The following is a 25,658-nucleotide window of genomic DNA, read 5'->3' as shown; positions in this document are numbered from 1 at the left end:
TAGGGTGAGTCTGAGCTGCATGTCCCATTGTCTGCTGGCCCCTTCCAAAGCCCCTGTTTGGCCATTCCCATGGGAGCAGGCACACAGTGCAGCTTCCACTATTCTGTTGGAATGCTTTTGTGGGTGATTGTCACCATAGTGCTTTTACCAGTGGCCTCCACCATCCTGCCAGAACACTTTCACCAGTGGCCCCTGAGGAAGTGCTTTTGCCAGTAGCCCCTGATGGAGAGGTTTTGCCAGCAGCCTGGGAGCACCTTGGTCCACCCAGTGCAGCTGGTGGTCGACCTCAAGAGGCCAGAGGAAAAAGCCAGGGGCCTAGTCCCATCCCCTTGGGAGTTAGAGCACACAGCCCAGGAGTGCCAAGCTGAACCTTGGCTCTCTGAAGACATCCAGAAAGGAAGCCAATTGACTATACCCAACTTACACCACAGTCAAACCCTAAAGGGAAATCAAGAACATAAAAACAAAAGGCACCATCCAAAAGTCAGCAACTTCAAAGGATAAAGGAACATCAACCCTCACAGATGAGAAAGAACCAGCGCAAGAACTCTAGCAACTCTAAAAACCACAGTGTCTTCTTACCTCCAGACAACTACAACAGGTTCCCAGCAATGGTTCTTAACCAGACTGAAATGACTGAAATGACAGACTTAGGATTTAGAATCTGAATAGCAAGGAAGCTCAGTGAGATACAGGAGAAAGTGAAACCCAGTTTAAGGAAAACAGTAAAACAATCCAAGAGTTGAAAGATAATACAGCCATTTTAAGAAAGAACCAAACTGAACCTCTGGAATTTAAAAATTCACTCTAGGAATTTCTTTTTCTTTTCTTTTCTTTTTTTTTTTTTTTTGAGATGGAGTCTTGCTCTGTTGCCCAGGCTGGAGTGCAGTGGCATGATCTTGGCTCATTGCAACCTCCGCCTCCCAGGTTCAAGCGATTCTCCTGCCTCAGCCTCCCTAGTGGCTGGGACTACAGGTGTGTACCAACATACCTGGCTAATTTTTCTATTTTTAGCAGAGACGAGGTTTCACCATGTTGGCTGGGCTGGTCCCGAACTCCTGACCTCAAGCGATCTGCCTGCCTTGGCCTCCCAAAGTGCTGGGATTACAGGTGAGAGCCACCACTCCCAGCCTAGGAATTTCATAATGCAATTGGAAGCATTAACAACAGAATAGACCAAACCAAGGAAAGAATCTCAGAACTCGAAGAGCACTCCTTCAAATTAACAGAGACAACAATAAAGAAAAAATTTTTAAAAATGAGCAAAACCTTTGATAAATATGGGATTATGTAAAGAGACTAAACCTATGACTCACTGGTGTTACTGCAAGAAAAGGAGACAGAGTAAGCAACTTGGAAAACATATTTGAGGATACAGTCCACAAAAATTATCCCAATCTTGCTACAGAAGTTGATGTGCAAACTCAAGGAATTCAGACTCCCCACAAGATACTATACAAGATGACCATCCCCAAGACACTTAATCATCACATTCTCCAAGGTCAATACAAAAGAAAAAAATCTTAAATGGAGCTTGAGAAAAGGGGCAGTAAAGGGAACCTCATCAGGCTAACAGTGGACCTTTCAGTAGAAACCTTACAAGTCAGAAGAGGCTGGGGGCCTATTTTTAGCATCCTTAAAGAAAAGAAATTCCAGCTTGGAATTTCATGTCCCACCAAACTAAGCTTCACAAGTGAAGGAAACAGAAAATCCTTTTCAGACAAGCAAAGACTAAGGAATTCACTGTCATCAGACTTGCCTTACAAGAGGTCCTTTAAGGAGTGCTACATGTGGAAATGAAAGAAAAATAACTGCCACCACAAAAACACACTTAAGTATATAGTCCACTGACACTATAAAGCAACTATACAATGAAGTCTACATAACAAGCAGCTAACAACATGATGACAGGATTAAATCCTCACACATCAATAGTAATCTTGAATGTAAACAGGCTAAAAAGGCAAAGTGGCAAGCTGGACAAAGAAGCAAGACCCAACTGTCTGCTGTCTAGAGAACCATCTCACATGTAACAACATACATAGGCACAAAGTAAAGGTATAGAGAAAGATTTACCAAGCAAATGGAAAACAAAAAAGAACAAAGGTTGCTAGTCTTATATTAGATACAACAGACTATAAACTAACAATGGTCAAAAAGGACAAAGAAGGGCATTACATAATGACGAAGGGTTCAGTTCACCCAGAAGACATAACTATCCTAAAGATATATGCACCCAAAATTGGAGCATCTAGATTCAGAAAATAAGTTCTTACAGACCTACAAAGAGACTTAGATAACTACATAATGGAAGACTTCAACACCCCACTGATACTGTCAGGCAGATCAGTGAGGCAGAAAACTAACAAAAATGTTCTGGACTTAACATTTGACAAACTAGACCCAACAGACATCTACAGAATACTTCATTCAACAATACAAGAATATGCATTCTTCTCACTGGCACAAGGCACATTCTCTAAGATCAACCACATGCTTGGCCATAAAGCAAGTGCCAACATACTCAAAAAAATTGAAATCATACCAACCATACCCTCAGACTACGGTACAATAAAACTAGAAATCAATACCAAGAAGGTTTCTCAAAACCACACAATTATATGGAACTTAAACAACTTTCTTCCAAATGACTTTTGGGTAAAGAATGAAATTATGACAGAAATCAAAAAACGATTTAAAACTAAGGAAAACAGAGACACAACATACCAGACTCAATACCTATGTCAAGAAGTTACAAAGAGCTCAAATTAACAACCTAACATCATACCTGGAGGAACTAGAAAAACGAAACGAAACCAACCCCAAAGCTAGCAGAAAAAAAGAAATAACCAAAATCAGAGCAGAAGTGAATGAAATTGAAATGTGAAAATGCATACAAAAGAGCAACGAAACCAAAAGTTGGTTCTTTGAAAGAAAAAACAAGATCGATAGACTGGTAGCTAGATTAACAAATAAAACAAGAGAAAAGATCCAAATAATCACAATCAGAAATTACAAAGGTGACATACAACTGACTCCACAGAAAAACAAAAAATCCTCAGAGACTAACACTTACATGCACACAAACTAGAAAACCTAAAAGAAATGGATAAATTCCTGGAAACACAACCTCTGAAGATTGAATGAGGAAGAAACTGAATCCCTAAAAAGACCAATAATGAGTTCCAAAACTGAATCAGTAATAAACAACCTACCAACCCAAAAAAGCCTTGGGATAGATGGATTTCACAGTTGAATTCTACCACATGTACAAAAAAGAGCTAGAACCAATCCTACTGAAAATATTCTGAAAAATCGAGAAAGAAAAGACTCCTCCCTAACTCATTCCATGAAGCCAACATCATTCTGATACCAAAAACTAGCAGAGACACAATGAAAAAAACAGAACTAAGGTCAATATACTGATGAACACAGACACAAAAATTCTCAACAAAATATTGGCAAACTGAATCCAGCAGCATATCAGAAAGTTAATTTACCACAATCAAGTAGACTTTATTCCTGAGATGCAAGGTTGGTTCACCAGATGCAAATCAATAAATGTCATTCACCACATAAACAAAATTAAAAACAGGAAAGATGCAAAAAACATCTCAGAAGATGCAAAAAAGGCTTTTGATAAAATTCAACATCCTTTCATATTAAAAGCCCTCAACAAATTAGGCACTGAAAGAACATATCTCAAAATAGTAAGAGTCATCTATGGCAAACCCACAGCAACATCATTCTAAATGGGCCAAAGTTGGAAGTATGCCCTTACAGAACTGGAAGAGGACAAGGATGCCCACTCTAACCACTCCTATTCAACATAGTACTTACCGGAGGTCCCAGACAGAGCAATCAGACAACAGAAAGAAATAAAAGGCATTCAAATAGAAAGAGGAAGTCAAACCATCTCTCTTAAGACTATATGATGTTATATCTAGAAAACCCCATAGTCTCTGCCCCAAAGCTCCTAGATCTGATGAACAACTTCAGCAAAGTTTCAGGATACAAAATCAATGTACAAAAATCAACAGCATTTCTATACACCAATAACATTCAAACTGAGAGCCAAATCAAGAACACAATTCCATTTACAACAGCCACAAAAAGAAAAAAGTATCTAGGGATACAGCTAATCAAGGAGGTAAAAGATCTCTACTATGAGAATTACAAGCCGGGCACAGTGGCTCACACCTGTAATCCCAGCACTTTGGGAGGTGGAGGTGGGTGGATCACGAGGTCAGGAGATCGAGACCATCCTGGCTAACACAGTGAAACCCCGTCTCTACTAAAAATACAAAAAATTAGCTGGGCATGGTGGCATGCGCCTGTACTCCCAGCTACTCGGGAGACTGAGGCAGGAGAATCACTTGAACCCGGGAGGTGGAGGTTGCAATGACCCAAGATCACGCCACTGCACTCCAGCCTGGAGACAGAGCAAGACTCTCTCCAAAAAAAAAAGTTAAAAAAAAAAAAGAGAATTACAAAACATTGCTCAAAGTAATCAGAGATGACACAAACAAATGGAAAAGCATTCCATGCTCATGGACTGGAAGAATACTGTTAAATGTCCATATTGTCCAAAGCAATCTACAGATCCAATGCTGTTCTTATCAAACTACCAATGACATTCTTCAAAGAATTAGAAAAAACCATTCTAAAGTTCATATGGAACAACAACAACAACAGCCCAAATAGCTAAAGCAATTCTAAGTAAAAAGAACAAAGCTGGAGGCATCACACTACCTGACTTCAAACTATACTACAAGACTACAGTAACCAAAAAATAGCATGGTACTGGCACAAAAACAGATACCAATGGAACAGTATAGAGAGCCCAGAAATAATGCCTCACACCTACTACCATCTGATCTTTGATAAAGCTGACAAAAACAAGCAATGGGGAAAAGAATCCCTATTCAATATGCTGCTAGGATAACTGGATAGCCATATACAGAAGATTAAAACTGGACCCCTTCCTTATACTGTATACAAAAATCAACTCAAGATGGATTAAAGACTTAAATGCAAAACCTAAAACTATAAAAACCCTGAAAGATAACCTAGGATATACCACTCTGGACACAGGCCCTGGCAAAGACTTCACAATGAAGACTCCAAAAGCAGTTGCAACAAAAACTGACAAACAGGACCTAATTAGCAAGCTTCTGCATAGCAAGAGAAACTATCAGCAGAATAAACCAACATTCCTAGAGAATGAGAGAAAATATTTTCAAACTATGTATCTGAAAAAGGTCTAATATCTAGAATCTATAAGGAACTTAAATTTACAGGCAAAAAACAACCCCATTAAAAAGTGGGTGAAGGACATGAACAGACACTTCTCAAGAGAAGAAATACACATGGCCAACAAGCATTTGAAAAACGGCCAATATCACTAATTGCCAGAGAAATGCAAATCAAAACTGCAATGAGATACCATCTCACACCAGTCAGAATGGCTAAGTCAAAAAATAACAGACGTTGGCAAGGTTGCAGAGAAAAGGGAATGCTTATACACTTGGTAGGAATGTAAGTTCAGCCACCGTGGAAAGCAGCTTGGAGATTTCTCAAAGATCTTAAAACAGAACTACCATTCAACCCAGCAATCCCATTACTGAGCATATGCCCATAGGAAAATAAATTGTTCTACCAAAAAGACACATGTATGTTCATTCCAGCAGTATACACTATAGCAAAGACATGGAATCAACCTAGGTGCCCATCAACAGTGGATTGGATAAAGAAAATGTGGTACATATATGCTATGGAATACTACACAGTGATTTTTAAAAAACAGTGAAATTATGTCCTTGGCAGCAACATGAATGCAGCTGGAGACCATTAAGTGAATTAATGCAGGAACAGAAAACCAAATACTGCATGTTCTCACTTATAAGTGGGAGGTAAACATTGAATATACCTAGACACAAAGATGAGAACAATCGACGCTGAGCATCACCAGAGGGGGGAGGGTGGGAGAGGGGCAACGGTTGAAAAACCAGTGGGTACTCTGCTCACTACCTGGGTGACAGGATCATTTACACACCAAACCTCAGTGACACGCAATATACCAATGTAACAAACCTGCACAAGTACCCTCTGAACCCAAAAGTCAAAAAACAAAGAGAATGGACTTAAAGGATGAAGAAAGTTTGAATCCACCATTTTTTACTCGTGTAACCCCTGTAGGTCATTTTGTATTAAGGAGCCTTAGTTTCGATTATCAAGAAAGGGTAACAACTTACATCCTGATATGACAGGGTGAAAAATACTTCCGTAAGCTTTCTAAGCTTATATAGTGTATCATATTCAATATTACCTACTGATAATGCTAACTATAGACTTCTGCATTATCAATATGCTAAGTCAACGATTTTCAAATATATTTAACAAACAACTGGTGCTACAAAAAGTCTATATAAATTTCTATAAATGCGGCTATGTTTTTTATGTCTGCTCTACCAATCTGTGGTTCAACTCTGTGCAACAGGGTTTGGGGAAAACAACACAATGGATTCCTGCTCTTCTGCAGCTGAAAGCCTTTCAATTAGATCATTTTTGTTTCAGTAAAATAAAAGCAAATAAAATTCAAATGGTTTTTGGTTTCACTACCACCACAGAAACCCACATCAAATTGTCAATAGATGCAATAAAGATGAATTCAAATAATTTTTATTAATTTAATATGCCATCTAATTTTTACCCTTTAGAGAACTATACTCTGACTACTATACTAGCTACTTTTCTGTGCTTTGAACTCACCTTAAGCTTGTTCCAGCTTCAGGCTCCCTGCACTTGCTCTTCCCTTAAACAGCACTCTGGTCTCCTTATAGCTCGTTCCTTCTTGTGGTTCTTGTCAGTACCATCTCCTCAGGCAGATCTTTGCTGCCCACCCTTATGTTATCAAAAGTTGTCTGTACTCCCATTGCTCTACATCACATACTTCTATTGTTTTCTTTATATAGTTCTGACTGTTTGAAATTTTGTTACTTGTTTGCATGATTATTGTCTAGCTCCTAAGATGTAGACCTTCATGTCTTATTAACTGTAATCAACAAGAATAAAAACACCACCATTCTCCTAGTTAATTCAGAACTAGTCTGTTTATTTCTCTTGGAACTCTTTTACATATATTCCCAAATTATGGACTATTCTGAGAATTAGGAGAAATGCTTACCTGTTGTTTGTTACTTTGGCAGGCTGCACTCAAATGCTTAAACCATAACATTGCATTCATTCTATTGCCAGCTTGAAACTTGTACGAATTTCCTAAAATTATCCAAAATAAGGGGGAAATATTAAAAATGTAAGGACAATGACACATAATAATTCTGCCAGATAATAATGAGCAAATTAAACATGACAAGAGTTTTCAGTTTTAGAATTCTATTCAACACCTCCATTTTATTGTGTTTCCTATTTTTATTGTATTTCCAATACAATAAAGAGTTCTTGATGCAACACATTTACATGCTATCATATATTCAGAAAGTCACTTTTGCTGCTTATGAATTAGAAGAAATAATTTTGTCTCCTTAAATATTCTTTAGAAGAAAATACACCTAAATAAAATAACTGTGTGGCATCTCTAGATCTGTGTGGATAAGACTGCAGAATATTGGTTCTGAATACTTACTACTTAGATGATCTAAATATTAGATTTTTTTTTTTTTTTTTTTGAGATGGAGTCTTGCTCTGTCGCCCAGGCTGGAGTGCAGTGGCACGATCTCAGCTCATTGCAACCTCTGCCTCCCAGTTTTACGAGATTCTCGTGCCTTGGCCTCCCAAGAAACTGGGATTACAGGTGTGCATCACCATGCCCAGCTAAGTTTTTTGTATTTTTAGTAGAGACGGGGTTTCACCATGTTGGCCAGGCTGGTCTCGAACTCCTAACCTCAAGTGATGTGCCTGCCTTGGCCTCCCAAAGGGCTGGGATTACAGGCGTGAGCCCCCACACCTGGCCTAAATATTAGTAGATGTTAATGTTAAGTTTTAACATGCCAAAATGCTTCAACATGTTTAACACTTAAACACTAGCTATTTAGTATAATTAAGGATTAGTCATGTAACATTGATAGACTATGCTTTTAGTCTTTAGTTACAAGATACTTGTCAATATTATTACAGATTTCTGGCTCTGTTGAGGGCTCTTGGGGAAAGTCTAGGAGGCAACTTTCTCTCTTTTAAGAAATTAGAAATTCATTTGTGCTGTGTGTATTTTGTAGTTTCTATATTGACTTTAATTCAAGACTGACATATAATGAGGATATTTTAAATGGTTATATGTATTAAGGTGAGGAAGCAATAAATTGAGAAAAGAAAGGATCCATGTACTATAGGCTGCTCTAAATTAAGCTTTATTTCCTTTTTTCATTGACCTAAGTTCTTTTTATTTTGCAATTTTTGCTGAATTCTATTCTTTCCTTAATAACCGCATTCAATGGCCAAGAGCCTAACTATATTTAAGCATTATTCAGCTTTTCCTTGAGATTCTAACACTCAAATAACTTTTTCACTTTCCGAAGTAATTGTTTCTTCACCAAATGTTTAATTAGTCAAGTAACATTGTTACACTTGCTGAACTCAGACACAGACATTAGGTCAATGTGAAAAGAAGCCATATCTACAATTAAGCTGGTCACAGCTACAATTTACATACTCACCCCTCCCTCGCAAAAAACCATTAGTATAGATAGACTTCATAAAATTTTGGCTACCTGAAGTAGTTCTATTAGGCATGCTAAGAGAAACTGAAGAAAACAAAGAATCTGTTAACTAAATCCAATGAAAATGCTCTCATGTTAAAATGTAATTTCATGAATTATGCCTTTGATATGGGAAGGAGTCTGGGGCTTTGAATTCAAAATTTTGAGTAGGCTTCTATATACCAACAGCAACCAAACAGAGAATCAAATCAAGAACTCAATGCCTTTTATAATAGCTGCAAAACAAAACAAAACAAAACAAAACAAAACAAAACAAAACAAAACAAAACAACTGCTTAGGAATATACCTAACAAAGGAGTCAAAAGATCTCTACAAGTAAACTACAAAACACTGCTGAAAAAAATCACTGATGACACAAATAAATGGAAACACATCCCATGCTCATGGATGGGTAGAATCAATATTGGGAAAATGACTATACTGCCAAAAGCAATCTACAAATTCAATGCAATCACCATCAAAATACCACTATCATTCTTCACAGAATTAGAAAAAACAACTCTAAAATTCGTATACAATCAAAAAAGAGCCCACCACAGCCGAAGCAAGACCAAGTGAAAAGAATAAATCTGGAGGCATCACACTACCTGATTTCAAACTATACCATAAGGCCACAGTCACCAAAACAGCATGGTACTGGTATGAAAATAGGCACATAGACCAATGGAATAGAATAGAGAACTCTGAAGTAAACCCAAATACTTACAGCCAACTGATCTTCAACAAAGCAAACAAAAACATAAAGTGGGGAAAGGACACTCTTTTTAACTAATGTTGCTGGGATAATTGGCTAGCCGCATGTAGGAGAGTGAAACTGGATCCTCATCTCTCACCTTATACAAAAATCAACTCAAGATGAATTAAGGACTTAAATCTAAGACCTGAAACTATAAAAATTCTAGAAGACAACATTGGAAAACCCTTCTAGACATTGGCTTACGCAAGGATTTCATGACCAAGAACCCAAAAGCAAATGCAATAAAAACAAAGATAAATAGTTGAGACCTAATTAAATTAAGAGCGTTTGCACAGCAAAAGCAACAGTCAGCAGAGTAAACAGACAACCCACAGAGTGGGAGAAAAATCTTCACAATCTATACATCTGACAAAGGACTAATATCCAGAATCTACAATGAACTCAAAACAAATCAGTAAGAAAAAAACCAATCCCATCGAAAAGTGGGCTAAGGACATGAATAGACAATTCTCAAAAGAAGATATACAAATGGCCAACAAACAAATGAAAAAATGCTCCACATCACTAATGATCAGGGAAATGCAAATCAAAACTACAATGAGGATACTACCTTACTCCTGCAAGAATGGCAAAAATAAAAAAAAAGAAAAAACAGTAGATGTTGGCATGGATGTGGTAAACATGCAACACTTCTACACTGCTGGTGGGAATGTAAACTAGTACAGCCACTATGGAATACAGTGTGGCGATTCCTTGAGGAACTAAAAGTAGAATTACCATTTGATCTAGCAATCCCACTACTGGGTATCTACCCAGAGGAAAAGAAGTCATTATATGAAAAAGATACTTGCATGCACATGTTCACAGCAGCAAATTCACAATTGCAAAATCGTGGAACCAACCCAAATGCCTATCAATCAACGAGTGGATAAATAAACTGTGGTATATATATGTGATAGAATACTACACAGCCATAAAAAGGAATGAATTAACAGCATTTGCAGTGAACTGGATGAGACTGGAGACCATTATTCTAAGTGAAGTAACTGAGGAATGGAAAACCAAACATCATATGTTCTCACTGATATGTGGGAGCTAAGCTATGAGGATGCAAAAGCATAAGAATGATACAATGGACTTTGGGGACTTGGGGAGAAAAGTGAGAAGGGAGATGAGGGACAAAAGACTACAAATAGAGTGCAGTGTATGCTGCTTGGATGATGGGTGCACCAAAATCTCACAAATCACCACTAAAGAACTTACTCATGTAACCAGATACCACCTGTACCCCAATAACTTACGGGAAAAAAATGTTGAGTAGGGTGTATTTATTCTGTAAATCAATCTACTTAATCTAAAAACAAGACATTTTGGTATTATTATTTTTTCCTGCCTCCAACATATTTGCTTACTTATTTACTTAAAACACTGAAACATCATAAAAGTGGGATATCTGTTGATACAAAATAGTATCCGAATAAACAGAGGTCAAAATATAGTTGTGAAGTCAATAAAAGGTAACATAGTATTCCAGTTGTGAACTGCCGAAAGTATCTTTCTGGTACTTGTCAATAGCTAGCAGTTGTTATGATGGAAGAAAAGCAACCACTTGGGATATTTTCTGATGAGCCTTGAGGTATCCACTACAGTCACAGGTAGAGTAAGAACATATGATGTGATTCTACATGGCCCATCCTCCAATTTCTCATATCTACTTTATAAACTCCAATGGTCAATAGCCAGTTATTTTATTCATAAGTGTCTCTCTATATACTGTATGTAAAATATTATAATTAACTTGGAAAGTGATCTGAGTCAAATACATTCAGAAAGTCACTGTTTTGCTGCTTACGGATTAAAAGAAATAATTCTGTTCTTAAATATTCTTTAGAATAAAATACATCTAAATAAATACAATAATTGTGTGGCATCTCTAGATCTGTGTGGATAAGACTGCAGAATATTGGTTCTGAATAATTTAAAGTGACAGAATAAATATTTAAAGGAAAACTCTGCCACATTCAGAACTTAAGAATAACAGTCCATTTCAAGGTATTGATGAAGGAAGGAGTAGGGCCTATATGGCAAGTCTCTAAAAATTTGAAGTAACAGTGGGGTATATATTCTCAAATTCCCTCCCTCCTTTCCTAGTTAGGTCTCCAGGGATTAGCTGGGCTTTTAATTTTCAAGCATATGCCCATGGAGCAAAGAAAATAAGCTCCAAAAATATTATTAAAATACATAATGGGACAGAAGTATTTCCCAATAGATAAAACTACACAAGCACTTTCCCTCTTGAGTATTCCGGTGAAACTAGGTTTTGGCTCATCAAGTTCTTCATGTATGCATAAAACATTATATATATGACATGTATACACACACACACATACATACATACAAATACACAAACACATATATATATGCAGTATCGTAAGCCCCAGTTATTCTAACAATTCACCTTTCTCAGAGTCAGTCAGCAGGAAGAGATCAGGATGTTCAGGGTCATCAGCCATCATCACCATCCATCCTACCACAGATACATTCTTATTGGATGTTGATTTGAACTGAGAGAAAAAAAGATAATTAGTGGAAACAGAAAATTTATGGTTTATTCTAGCAAAACTTCAGTGTTAGGGAGTCTATTTTCAGTTTCTCCTAATGAAAGATGAGATTTGTGACTTCATGCTGGTCTCGGTCAGCCTGGGGCCTTTTACTGCTGAATTTCATCCTAGGCATGCCTTCTTCAGATCATCTCCTACCTTCCAGACCTTCCCAGCTTCAACTCTTCATCAAAACCTAACTGACCTATTCTCTATTCCCAGAGAGCATAATATGTTTGTGAATATGATATATTAATCTGTTGTTTTTTTCTGAATTACTGTACTACTTATAGGAAGGACATTTGCATTTTAGTAGCTATGCTATCTTAAATCTGATGATGTAATAAATCAGCAGTGCTATCAGAGTTCTTTTTTTTCTTGAGACAGTCTCACTCTGTTGCCCAGGCTGTGGTGCAGTTGTGTGATCTCAGCTCCCTGCAACCAGATAATTCTTAATGACAATATTCTTACTTGTATTTTTCAAAAAAGAAGGGTATTCTTAGCATGTCTATTACTTTTGTAGTTAACCATTCTTTTATTATTATTATTTTAGCTACAACTTCTTTTTTTAATTATGAGAAAGGGCAGTTATAAAAGAACTGGCTGGCTTAAGCTAGTGCTTAAGACTATGTATGTGAAGCCATTCAGGTATTGTTTAAAAATGAAACAGTGCATTGTATAAGGAAGTGTACATGGTAAAACACTAAAGAAAAACAAGGCGACAATTAACAAGAAATTCAGGACAGCGACAGGCTGTGGATATGGTTGACAGGAAAGAAGTGGATGCCTCTGGGAAGGCTTTGATGGTTGTAGTAACATTCTGTTCCTCACACTGGGTGGAGAGTATACAGGTGTTCATTTTATTTATTATGCTTTAAAACGTACATGTACACTACCTATCTTCTTTTGTATGTATGATACGCTTCATGATTAAAGGAAATGGGAAAAAGAATGAACATGGCCCATTTATAACAACATGAAATTGAAATATGAAAGCTAAAGAAATCAATAAGTTTTAGTACTGTGAAGAATGAAATTGGCCCCACCACAGGACTGCTGATTTGACAGCTCATAAATGTACTTCAACATGAATAGTATGATCTTCTAATATTCTTTTCCTAAGCCCAAAAACTTCTACCTCAATTCCTTTTTTCAAAAAATAAAAAGTAACTCAAGCAACATAAACTGCTTCAGAAACAGGGATGAAACTAGAGTACAAACGCCCTTTAAACACCAGCTGAATCCCATCACATTCCCCAGACATAATCATCACTTGAGGTGACAACCTCCAGACTTTATTCTATACATTTATTATATCAGAGGCTTGTGTCATTGCTGCTGTTGGTTTTTACATATTAATGGGGAATATATTTACACTCTGACTTGTGTTTTTCATCTATCAGTAACCATTTCCTTATTGATAAGTATTTTGGGTATTTCCAGATTTCTGTTGTCATAAATATTATAGAAATATTCTTCTACAGATAATCTTTGTGCACCTGTTCAAAAATTTCTGTAGGACAGATTCTCAGATGAGGAATTTCTGGTTATTACCAAGCCAAATACTGACTCGGACTGGCCACCACAAAAGCAATACCAATTTAGATTTTTACCAGCCATGGATGACAGTCTGTTTCCCCATATCATGACCAATGCTATATCATCAATCTTTTAAATTTTTGTCTAATGGCAGGAAAGTGTCTCCCTTAATTTGCATTTTTAAATAGTAAGTGAGGTTGATCACTCTACCCACACAAACTCTGTTCTTCATAGGCAAAAAAATATATACTTTATAGAATACTAAAATAAGGTATACAGACTTCCATATGTCCCACTTCTGGGTTTATATATATACATGAACAGGTGTATTTTAATCTATGATTTTTTTTCTCCTCCAGCTTTTTTATTTTGAAAAAATTCAAACTGTATAGAAGTTGAGAATGCCACAATGATTAGCCATATATCCTTAATCTACATTTTTGTATTTGATCTCTCTGAACATTCAAATGCAAATTGCAGACATCCTAACATTGAACCCTAAATATTTCAACATGTGTCTTTTAATAACAAGAATATATTCCTATACAATCACAACGTAATTGTCATTTCTAAGAAATTGAAGAGACAACCACATAAAGTCCATATTACATTTTCTTAAGTTGTTCCAATAATAACCTTTATAGCTTTTTAAATTTTTTCCCCAATATAACTCCAGGATTCAACTAAAAAACATACATGGCATTTAGTTGTCAAGTCTCCTTTAATCTAGAACAGTCCTCCTGTCCCCCTGCCCTTACTCCACCTGCCAAGTTTTTGTCTTTTTAAACAGAACCAAAGACAAAAACCACATGATTATCTCAATAGATGCAGAAAAGGCCTTTGACAAAATTCAACAACCCTTCATGCTAAAAACTCTCAATAAATTAGGTATTGATGGGACGTATCTCAAAATAATAAGAGCTATCTACAACAAACCCACAGCCAATATCATACTGAATGGGCAAAAACTGGAAGCATTCCCTCTGAAAACTGGCACAAGACAGGGATGCCCTCTCTCACCACTCCTATTCAACATAGTGCTGGAAGTTCTGGCCAGAGCAATCAGGCAGGAGAAGGAAATAAAGGGTATTCAATTAGGAAAAGAGGAAGTCAAATTGTCCCTGTTTGCAGATGACATGATTGTATATCTAGAAAACCCCATTGTCTCAGCCCAAAATCTCCTTAAGCTGATTAGCAACTTCAGCAAAGTCTCAGGATACAAAATTAATGTACAAAAATCACAAGCATTCTTGTACACCAATAACAGACAAACAGAGAGCCAAATCATGAGTGAACTCCCATTCACAATTGCTTCAAAGAGAATAAAATACCTAGGAATCCAACTTACAAGGGATGTGAAGGACCTCTTCAAGGAGAACTACAAACCACTGCTCAATGAAATAAAAGAGGATACAAACAAATGGAAGAACATTCCATGCTCATGGGTTGGAAGAATCAATATCGTGAAAATGGCCATACTGCCCAAGGTAATTTATAGATTCAATGCCATCCCCATCAAGCTACCAATGACTTTCTTCACAGAATTGGAAAAAACTACTTTCAAGTTCATATGGAACCAAAAAAGAGCCCGCATCGCCAAGTCAATCCTAAGCCAAAAGAACAAAGCTGGAGGCATCACGCTACCTGACTTTAAACTATACTACAAGGCTACAGTAACCAAAACAGCATGGTACTGGTACCACAACAGAGACATAGATCAATGGAACAGAACAGAGCCCTCAGAAATGATGCCGCATAGCTACAACTATCTGATCTTTGACAAACCTGACAAAAACAAGAAATGGGGAAAGGATTCCCTATTTAATAAATGGTGCTGGGAAAACTGGCTAGCCATATGTAGAAAGCTGCAACTGGATCCCTTCCTTACACCTTATACAAAAATTAATTCAAGATGGATTAAAGACTTATATGTTAGACCTAAAACCATTAAAATCCTACAAGAAAACCTAGGCAATACCATTCAGGACATAGGCGTGGGCAAGGACTTCATGTCTAAAACACCAAAAGCAATGGCAACAAAAGCCAAAATCGACAAATGGGATCTCATTAAACTAAAGAGCTTCTGCACAGCAAAAGAAACTATCATCAGAGTGAACAGGCAACCTACACAATGGGAGAACATTTTTGCAACCTACTCATCTGACAAAGGGCTAATATCCAGAATCTACAATGAATTCAAACAAATTTACAAGAAAAAAACAAACAACCCCATCAAAAAGTGGGCAGAGGACATGAACAGACACTTCTCAAAAGAAGACATTTATGCAGCCAAAAAACACATGAAGAAATGCTCCTCATCACTGGCCATCAGAGAAATGCAAATCAAAACCACAGTGAGATACCATCTCACACCAGTTAGAATGGCCATCATTAAAAAATCAGGAAACAACAGGTGCTGGAGAGGATGTGGAGAAATAGGAACACTTTTACACTGTTGGTGGGACTGTAAACTAGTTCAACCATTGTGGAAGTCAGTGTGGCGATTCCTCAGGGATCTACAACTAGAAATACCATTTGACCCAGCCATCCCATTACTGGGTATATACCCAAAGGACTATAAATCATGCTGCTATAAAGACACATGCACACGTATGTTTATTGCGGCACTATTCACAATAGCAAAGAGTTGGAACCAACCCAAATGTCCAACAACGATAGACTGGATTAAGAAAATGTGGCACATATACACCATGGAATACTATGCAGCCATAAAAAATGATGAGTTCGTGTCCTTTGTAGGGACATGGATGAAACTGGAAAACATCATTCTCAGTAAACTATCGCAAGGACAAAAAACCAAACACCGCATGTTCTCACTCATAGGTGGGAATTGAACAATGAGAACTCATGGACACAGGAAGGGGAACATCACGCTCCAGGGACTGTTTTGTGGTGGGGGGAGGGGGGAGGGACAGCATTAGGAGATACACCTAATGCTAAATGACGAGTTAATGGGTGCAGGAAATCAACATGGCACATGGATACATATGTAACAAACCTGCACGTTGTGCACATGTACCCTAAAACCCTAAAGTATAATAAAAAAAAAAAAAAAAAAAAAAAAGAATCTAGGCCAGTTGTCTCATAGAATGTCCCACAATTTGCATTTGATTATTTCCTCATAAGATTCAAGTTAAATATTTTGGCAAAAAAAAAAAAAACCCAAAAACAACAACAATACAGGTGGTGCTATGTTTAAATAGTGATTTTAATCCTTTATCGTTTGCTTACATATAGCAGATATTTTCCTCCAATTTATTTGTATTTTAACTTTATTTGAAAACTATTAAAATTTTTTTCTTCCATTTAGTTCTGTGCCATATTTTTCTATCTCAAAATTAATACTAAATATAGATATAGACCTGTCTCTATACCCTCTAACCTGTTCTTCAAATTTATTCTTTAATTATATTTTAATTTAATTAGAAAAGATGAGAAATGTGGTCAATTTCCATGGTACTCAATAAGATTTTCTCACAACCCGCTATGCTTTAATTTCCAAACATTTTGCATACATTACCTATCAAAAACCTCATGTAATTAAAAACCCAAACTATAACATACTAGTAACTTTTTATGCACAAGCAACAATGCAAAGCACAAAACAATATTTAACATATCCATTAGATGACAAATTCAGTTATAATTTCTCTAATTTGGACTTTTTCTCATTGAAACTAAGAAAAAACAAAAAAACAAAATAACCATTTTATTTTGAATAATGACTTTTCTACAACAGTCAGCTAAGTGAAATCTATCCAGCAAGTATCTCAATGTGGCTATGTGAAAAGTTACTTTCTATATGAAGATAAAGGATTTAATTGAACTGAATGAATCCAACCTTTTTCTCACTTTGAGAACAGAAGTACTAACTCTACAAATTGTTCTAGCAAAACTAATCTGTGTAAATGTTGTAGGGTATATAGGCATTATTGTCAATTTGACCAGAATACAAAAAAATGAATATTCACAGAAGAAATCTCCATGATCCTTCACTCAAGTCCTTTATCTCAATGCAAGAGCTATCTTAACAATTATATAATAATAGTGAGCAAAAAAGCTAGTGCTTAAGAATATATATGATCCCACTGAGGTACAGTTAAAAAATGAAACCATGGATTAATTAGGGAAACATATATGCTAACACTCTGAAGAAAAGCAAGACAATGAGTCATGATGCTCAGGACAGTGGCAGGTGGTGGGTATGGCTGATAAAGAAAGGCAATGCTATCTTATGGTACTTCCCACATTCATTTAAACCAACAATGTTCTTTTCTATACCTCTGGTTTGATTAAAGGGCTAAAACTATGAGAATAAAGAAGAGTTTCTCTGAATTACTCTGAATTACACAGTATCATTTGGTTAAGTTTTAAGTAGAAAAAGGACTTAAATTTTTCTTCACTGGCTTACCTTTCCTCAGTAGGATAAACCACTTAATTTTTCTCCCCCAAAACATGTGACTTAGAAATAAAATTCCTCTCAGATTTTATTAATGCAACATAGGAAATCATTCTTCCTTTCAAAGATTCTATCACTGGTATGTAAAAACAAAACAGCATGCAAAAAAGATTCATAGGAAAATTCTACAGGGTGAAAAAGAGGCTTCTTTTAAGTAATATGAAGCACAAGAAACTGACTGCAGTAACTGTTGTAATTGATCACTCCTCTTCATTGTTGGGAAGAATCACTGAACCAGAGATTGAGGTGGAAAGAACTTTAGATGTTAGTCCCACATTTCCACATTTTGCTGATTAAGAAAGGAAACTCCAAGGCAATAGTTTTGAACAATATTGAACAGGAAACTCCAGATTTGAGAAAGCTTTGATGACAAAATAGATAAGCGTAACGTGCAGTTTTGACATTTGCAATGGAAAAATGGTATTTAAAAAAGAAATACATGTAAGAACTTTTGGACTAGAAGATAGGAAAAAACAAGAGCAAACCCAAAAAACCTTGGTATCCCATTAGGACTGCTTTCTTTATAACCATGAACAGTCTGGGAAACCATGTTAAAAATGTAGAGAACAAATACTTACATGTTTTCTTTCTGTAGCCTTTAGAGATTTGGCAGCATAGTAAAAAAGCTGTGTCCCACACAAAGCTGCCCAATATTTTGTCCAAGATGCTACCTGGATAGGACAAACACAGGAATATACTATTACAATGCTCCTGGCTTCTTAGTTTCTTTACATTCTAAGCACCAATGATCAAGTCCACGTCACTTCGACCAAAGTCCTAACCTCAGAGTTGAGCTGTATCACTTCTGAAATCTTAATCTCAAATACTCCTGTCACTTCCATCTAACTACCTGTTTGTAGACCCACGTACTCAGTCTTTCTTCCAGCTACAATAGAATAGTTAACCCCAAGTCTATCTAAAGGCAAACTCAACTCTCTTTTTATGCCCTAGATGCCAACTATCTCTCACTTTTTAAGGAAGTTTGCTTTTGCAATTAAGTCCATTGCTTCTCAATCTCTCTCCCTCTACCATCATTATACAAATGAACCTTAATAGTACTCCCAGCTTTAAAATCCCTCCCTTGACCCATCTCCTCACCCCCCAGACACCAACCAATTTCTCTTCTCCTTTTCACAGCATAACTTCTTGCAAGGGTGTCTCTAAATCTTGCCTCTACTTCTTCTGTTTTGCCCATTTTCTACTTAACTCACTTCATTTGGCTTTTGGGCCATCAAGGTCACTGATGATTGTAATTTTAGCAAAGCCTCTGTCCTTATCATAGCCAGCCTCTTAACAGCATCTGACCCAGCTGGCCACTCTTTGCTTTTTCAAGTACTGTAACTGCTAGGCTTCTGGGACAACAGTTCCCTAGTTTTCCTTTATACTCTTCTTTGTGGGAGACCTTTAATGCTACAGAGCCCCATCTCCAACCTTGTTTTCTTCTCTAGCTATACTTTCTTCTTAGATAATCTATCATCCAGTTCCATATTTCAAATACTATCTATCTGTATGCTAATGACTCCCAAATCTCTCTCCCTGCCACCTCTCTGCTGACCTCATGATCCATACTTTTTCAACAGCCACAATGACACCTCCACTTGTATGTTTAATAAACATATCAAACTGAACTTGGCCAAGACTGACCTGCCCCTCATTCCAATAAATGTCCCCAACATACACCCACCTCAGTCCCCAAACCTAGAAGTTATCTTTGTTTTCACTCTTTCTCTTATACTTCATGTTTATCATCAAACAACTCCAGCTTTTGCCTCTTACCTGATCTCCTCCACCTTCCCCAATTTCAAGGCGTAAACTACACAAGCCTTCTTGTCTCCTGAACTCTAGATATTCACACAGCTAACTCACCTTCCTCATTCAGATCTCAGCTCAAATGTTTTGCCACAGTGGCATCCCTCCTTGCCCCATCATTCTGTATCCTATGACCTTATTTTAAAGCCTTATTCTCTATTTCTCCTCACTGAAATGTAATCCAGGAGGAAGACACTTTGCCTCACCTTGTTCACTGCTCTATTTCTAGCATCCAGCACACAAAAGGTATGGTAATGCTTCAACTGACATGCAATTCTGAGTTCACTAGCCTGCCTAAGAGATTCTTGATTTGTATGTGCCTTTGGCTTACTGTGATATAAACAACAAAATAAGATTACTTTTATGAAGCCTCCATATCTTCAAAAGCTTTAAGTGTGAATATATAACAAAGGTTTTATATTTCAAATTTGAGAAAGGGAAAAAAATTGTTCCTTAGTAGTCAAACTACTATGCTGGTGTTGAGGAAGAAGAAACTTCTTTGATACATATTAAGAGCTTTGTTCCACCAATTTTCCTTTTTTTCCCCCCAATATAGTTATGGTTTGGAAAGCATTTAATATTTGGGTTCTGTTATGTAGAAAACAAAACTGTACTACAGGAATTTAAATAAAGTGATAAAACACAATCAAATTCCATTTTTTAGGGTTGTTACTCTTTATTTTCTATTTTACCTAAACTTAATACTAAAATACTTCTTCATGATACACTTTCAGGGTTCTCTAAGAAATAATTTTGTATAAGAACTACAATGGGGGTAAAAAAAAAGTACAGGATTTAAGCACCCTTAACACATGATTTAACAGAAATCTATATGGCACACATAACGCTTTAAGAAAACATGGTGCAACAAATGTGTACAATATTTTCCCTCTTATCTGTGGTTTCAGTTACCCACAGACAACCATAGTCTAAAAATATTTATTGGAAAATTTGAGAAATAAACAATTCACAGGTTTTAAAATCACGTGTTGTTCTGAGTAACATGATAAAATCTCACACAGTTCTGCTCTGTGCTTCTGTGGACATAATCATCCCTTTCTTTGTCCAGCGTCTCCACACTATACGTGCTACCCTTGTGCCCCACTCCCCACTGCTTCCTTAAGTGAAAAGAAAAGTTCTTGGGTTAAGAAAAGAAAAATTAGACGCTAAGGTTGCTAAGATCCATGGTAAGAACAAATTTTCTATCTGTGAAATTGTGAAGAAGGAAAAAGAAATTCATGCTAGTTTTCCTATTGCAACGCAAACTGCAAAAGTTACGGCTACTGTGTGGGGTTAAGTGCTTAGTTAATATAGAAAAGGTATTATATTTGTGGATGGAAGACATGAACAGAAACATGTTCCAAATGATGGTAATTTGGTTTGGTACTATCTTTCAGTCATCTCCGGGGGGTCTTGGAATGGATGACCCAAGGATAAGGGGGGAGGACCTTATTTAATATTATTTCAAGTCTACTATAATCAGGTTTTAATTGTTTTAGTACTTTTACAGAGTCTTATACATTTGCATATTTTTAGAGGTGTATTAAAATATAATATGATGGAATCTTACTGTAGGCTTTTTGCCTTCTTTTAACAAAGTTTTTCTCCTGAGAACACCTTGAATAGTAACAGCTCCTGGATATAAATGTACTGCCAAATCTTCTGATTCTGCAGAACTATAATAACGAAGAAAAGAACACATAAGAGCTTTTGTCTATAATAGTCATCAAGTAGGTACTTAAATAAAATGTAATTATTCTTAATTTTAAAACTTTGTTACTTTATTCAGAGCTGAGAAGACACTGACAATTTTAAAGGTTTATTAATCTTGAAATTTATAAGCTGTCACAAAAAGTTGATTAGAAAGTTATTAAAGTCAGCAGATGGTTAAAAAACACACTTTATTACATATTTGAACAAGTATAATTTAAAAAGAATGCAGTAATTCACTTTAGTAAATATTAAATTAAAAATTTAAGATTTGTTTTCTTCTTCTTAACATGCCACACTGCATCACTGTTGCAACCTTATTTTCCCCATAGAAACTTTAAGTCCTGGTAGGAAAAATGAGGATTCTATTTGTTAAAAGTATTTAAGTATATATAAAACTGAAAATAAAAATACAAGCTCAAAAAGAAAAAAAGAAAACATGCTTAATTTAATTCTAAAATAGCAGAAAGAAGTAATAAAGTCAATAATAAAATATTTTAAAAACTAGTTTTCTGTAATACATTTTAATAACATTTAAATGGTGTCAATGGATAAGAGATTATGGCCTAATAGCTCTCCACGAAAGGAAAAAACCCAAAACTCAAGATTTCCTTTTCATGTATCTTTAAAAAAAAAATCACAAAATGACCAACACTTTAATATCTTTCCCTCATTGATTTAAGGTCCTATGTTTAATACAATGATTAATGATTTCTACATGAGCCAATTAAACATACATGCTGATAAAAATGTCACTGGTGACTTGACATGAGCTGCAGAATTCCTATAAGAGCAATGAAAACTAAAGTTTGCCAGTTTATTCCTTTGTGATTATTTAGGTGTCTTCAGAGTGACTTAAGAACCTATAAACCAGTAGAAATTTCATGCTACAGCTATTTATATTCAGGGAGATATATGCAGAGAGATTAGACACCATCAAACTGATGTAAAGTTTGCTTCTGAAGTTTGGTATTTTGTTGTATTATGAATTGATTACCCATCACCACTAAACCCCACGTTCCCAATCAATACACTACCCTTATCTGCCTCCACAGCTAATAACGGTCCAAAAGAGACCTGGTTTAACTAGACAAACAACTGAACGAATATGAATTTAAATATACAAATGATTATTCTATGACATAGACTCGTCTACATTCAGGACCTGTAGTTTATCTGAAAAACATTTTAAAAAGACAAATCAAATATAAATTTATTAGCAAAGTAAATGCTTTGATTACAACTTATGAATAAACAAGCAGATTTTTATATTGTTCATTCAAAAACTATCAGCATTAGAAAGACCTGTGCAGTTTAAAGGCTACCAATTTGGAAGCATTTTAAAATATATAACATTAAGACGCAAGTTTTAGCAATTAGCTCTGTGGATCAGAAAGAATAGTTGAAATTTATCTTCACATTAGATCTTGGAAAGAAAGTTTTTCTGGGTAATTTGTTTAGTTTTTAAATCAATTAGTTGAGAAAAAAGAGAAATAATGTCAGACCACACCCATGTAAGCCAATCACCAACACCGTAAGGGAGTTCTGTGACCCCTGAATGCAGGGGAATTGTACCTGCTGGCCTTCATGTGACTTCGATAGCCATTTCGTGCCACTCTTGTCACCGGGCCGAGAGAATGGTATAATCTGTTCCTGTTGGATTCCATTATAAATTGTATATATTACATATACTTTTATTTACACAGTCATTATCAATACCTAGAACAGTATAATAGTTTCTTCTTGTAATATAGCTTTCTAAATCTTACAAACGGGTAGTATGTGATTGTTCCTCTTTCTTTTTTAAAGCATGCAGTGTAGATTTCAAACAATTTTTTCTTCTACTATTGACTCTAGAAATACTGAGAGGTATTTAGTACACACCATATATTTATATATACATTCACTTTCACAAATCTGCTAAAAGAATTAAAGAGCATTTATAGCCAAATAATTAAAAAAAACCTGAAAAATACTTCAAAAATTCTTACGTTTCTATACCACTTCTTGGATTCCAGTTTAAATATGATGCCCGGATTTATATAAGTAATTCATTTTTATTATATGTCCCTATGAAGACACCTAAAAGCAATGTGGCTCGTAAACATGAAACTCATGAGGAAAACTTTATTTTCCTTTTTATCCTTTATAGTAAATAAAAGAAATGAATGAGTAATATAGGCCTTATATTATTCCTACAATAACTGACAAAGCCAATAAATGATAAAAATGATGAGTTAATACTTATCCAAAATGGCACATAATAGTTAAAAACAAAAAAATAAAAACAGACACATAAAAATACTGATACTTCTTTGCCTAGGAAAATCTGAAAGTAGCACTGTTGATAAATGATGTTTTAAAGAAAAAGTATTATTTTAGCAACTTAATGTATTTGATGTCTGTCTAGAAAATAAGACAACAATGTATTTGATGTCTGTCTAGAAAATAACAGAAAATGGTATGTTAACATTCAGAGTACATTTTTCAAGTTCACTATCCATGAGTAGTACTTTATATCCTAGTTCTTTATTAACTTTCTATTATTTCATGTCTGAATCTTGCTGGGCAGCATTCATTTCACTGTTCTAAAAATGTTCCAAGAGCCCACTAATTTAAACTTGGCATAAGAAAAGTAGATTTTTTTAGCCACAAATGTCTGCAAAGCAAAACACCTGTTATAAAGGAAAAAAACTGTTTTGAGACGTGAAGGCAACGTCATTAAATACTGTCTTCATAAATAACCTGCTGGGATGAGAACAGATTATTTAACACACCACCATTCTGGTTACTCATAAGTCAAGCAATCTAAAAAACAATTTAGTTATATTTTTTGTAACCAATATTTTTTAAATATAAAGATTACAATACACTCTATAATCAACTTCTGATGGTTTTACATTCTTTCTAGAGGGAAAGACAATTTGAACAAATTCAGACAACATGTCAAAGGCAATTCTTGTGTTTTTCACATTTCAGGCAAACTCAAATGAACAGATCAGAAGTAAAGGTTGGAAGAAAAATAATACAAAAATAAATAAAAATAATTTGTTTTTACTTATTATTATCCCGCAAAACAAAGAGAACAAAAGTTGGGAACACTGATAATTAGAGTAGAAAGGATCAAAAGTACTTTGCAATGCAGAACTTATAAACAAAATCTTAATCACATAATAGTGAGAAATCTTTATGAAGTCACATAAAAAATAAGGATCTATTTTTCCAGTTAAACAACATGAAATTTACGATTTCAAATAAAGTTTAATTTAAAATTGTTTTCTAAAATTGTGACTGATAAGGAGTTAGGCAATTGAACATTTTCAACTTCAGTATTAATATGACATTTAACATTCAATCTAAACGACCCTCTTGAGTAATGAATATAGGCATTTTTAGAAATTTAGTTACTTAGTTCATACAAAAAGACAGCAATTATTTTGGTCAAGAGCCAAATACCTTATGAGTCTGAAATGGCAGAACTGAAATGGTCAGTGAAAACATAAGAATCCTAATGGACATTTAATAAATAATTATTTGCATTGTTTGGTCACATTCTTCAGATCTTATATGTACTTAGACCTCAATATAGCATGATATTTGCTATAGGCAGATGACAGCTTTAACAGCTTAAAGCAACAAAGGAAGGAGAAGGGAGCACAACTTAGAGTATTTCAGTATAAAAGTGTACTCTGAAAGTTTTGAGTTTATGACAATTTAAATTCTAACCTTAACTTGCTTTACTTGTATAATTTAAAATTTATTAAATCATTTTGTCCTTGACAAAGCAGCAGAGAATAAAGTTGACCACTCCACTAAATGCCTTAAAATTACTTAAATGAACCAGAACTTAAGAAATAATTTTTTGAATATGTAAGTAGGTTACTTGTCGATGATCGGTTATTATTTTTAAGTTATAAATGTAAATGTATTAAAATTCAAATACATGTGTCATGCCACCAAATAAACATTTAGAGATAAGATTATCATTCATTCCCATTACTTACATACCCAAACTTAAATATCAACTTCTAATTTCTTTTACCAGTAGAAAACTTATCGCTTAGGGATATGTAGTAAATATTATCTC

At 35.4% G+C, this 25,658-nt stretch overlaps 1 protein-coding gene across 7 annotated transcripts in view; it reads right to left on the bottom strand.

Annotated features, from left to right (window-relative positions):
* The window catches only part of RALGPS2 (Ral GEF with PH domain and SH3 binding motif 2), a 204,961-nt gene that overhangs the window by 7,729 nt on the left and 171,574 nt on the right, over positions 1-25,658 (bottom strand). For 4 of the 7 annotated variants that reach the window (XM_055254607.2, XM_063627490.1, XM_063627489.1 and 1 more), the window contains 4 exons: positions 21,432-21,537; positions 18,631-18,723; positions 11,892-11,997; positions 7,187-7,278 (listed from right to left, as the gene is read on the bottom strand). In XM_055254607.2, the coding sequence (XP_055110582.1) occupies positions 7,187-7,278; positions 11,892-11,997; positions 18,631-18,723; positions 21,432-21,537 (397 nt within the window). Of the gene's footprint in view, positions 1-7,186; positions 7,279-11,891; positions 11,998-18,630; positions 18,724-21,431; positions 21,538-23,146; positions 23,225-25,658 lie in introns of all 7 variants that reach the window. The other 3 variants (XM_055254605.2, XM_063627487.1, XM_055254606.2) reach the window with 1 other exon arrangement.

This window comes from Symphalangus syndactylus, chromosome 12, assembly GCF_028878055.3.
Source record: "Symphalangus syndactylus isolate Jambi chromosome 12, NHGRI_mSymSyn1-v2.1_pri, whole genome shotgun sequence".
NCBI lineage: Eukaryota > Metazoa > Chordata > Mammalia > Primates > Hylobatidae > Symphalangus > Symphalangus syndactylus.
This window is presented reverse-complemented; position numbering and strand designations above follow the sequence as displayed.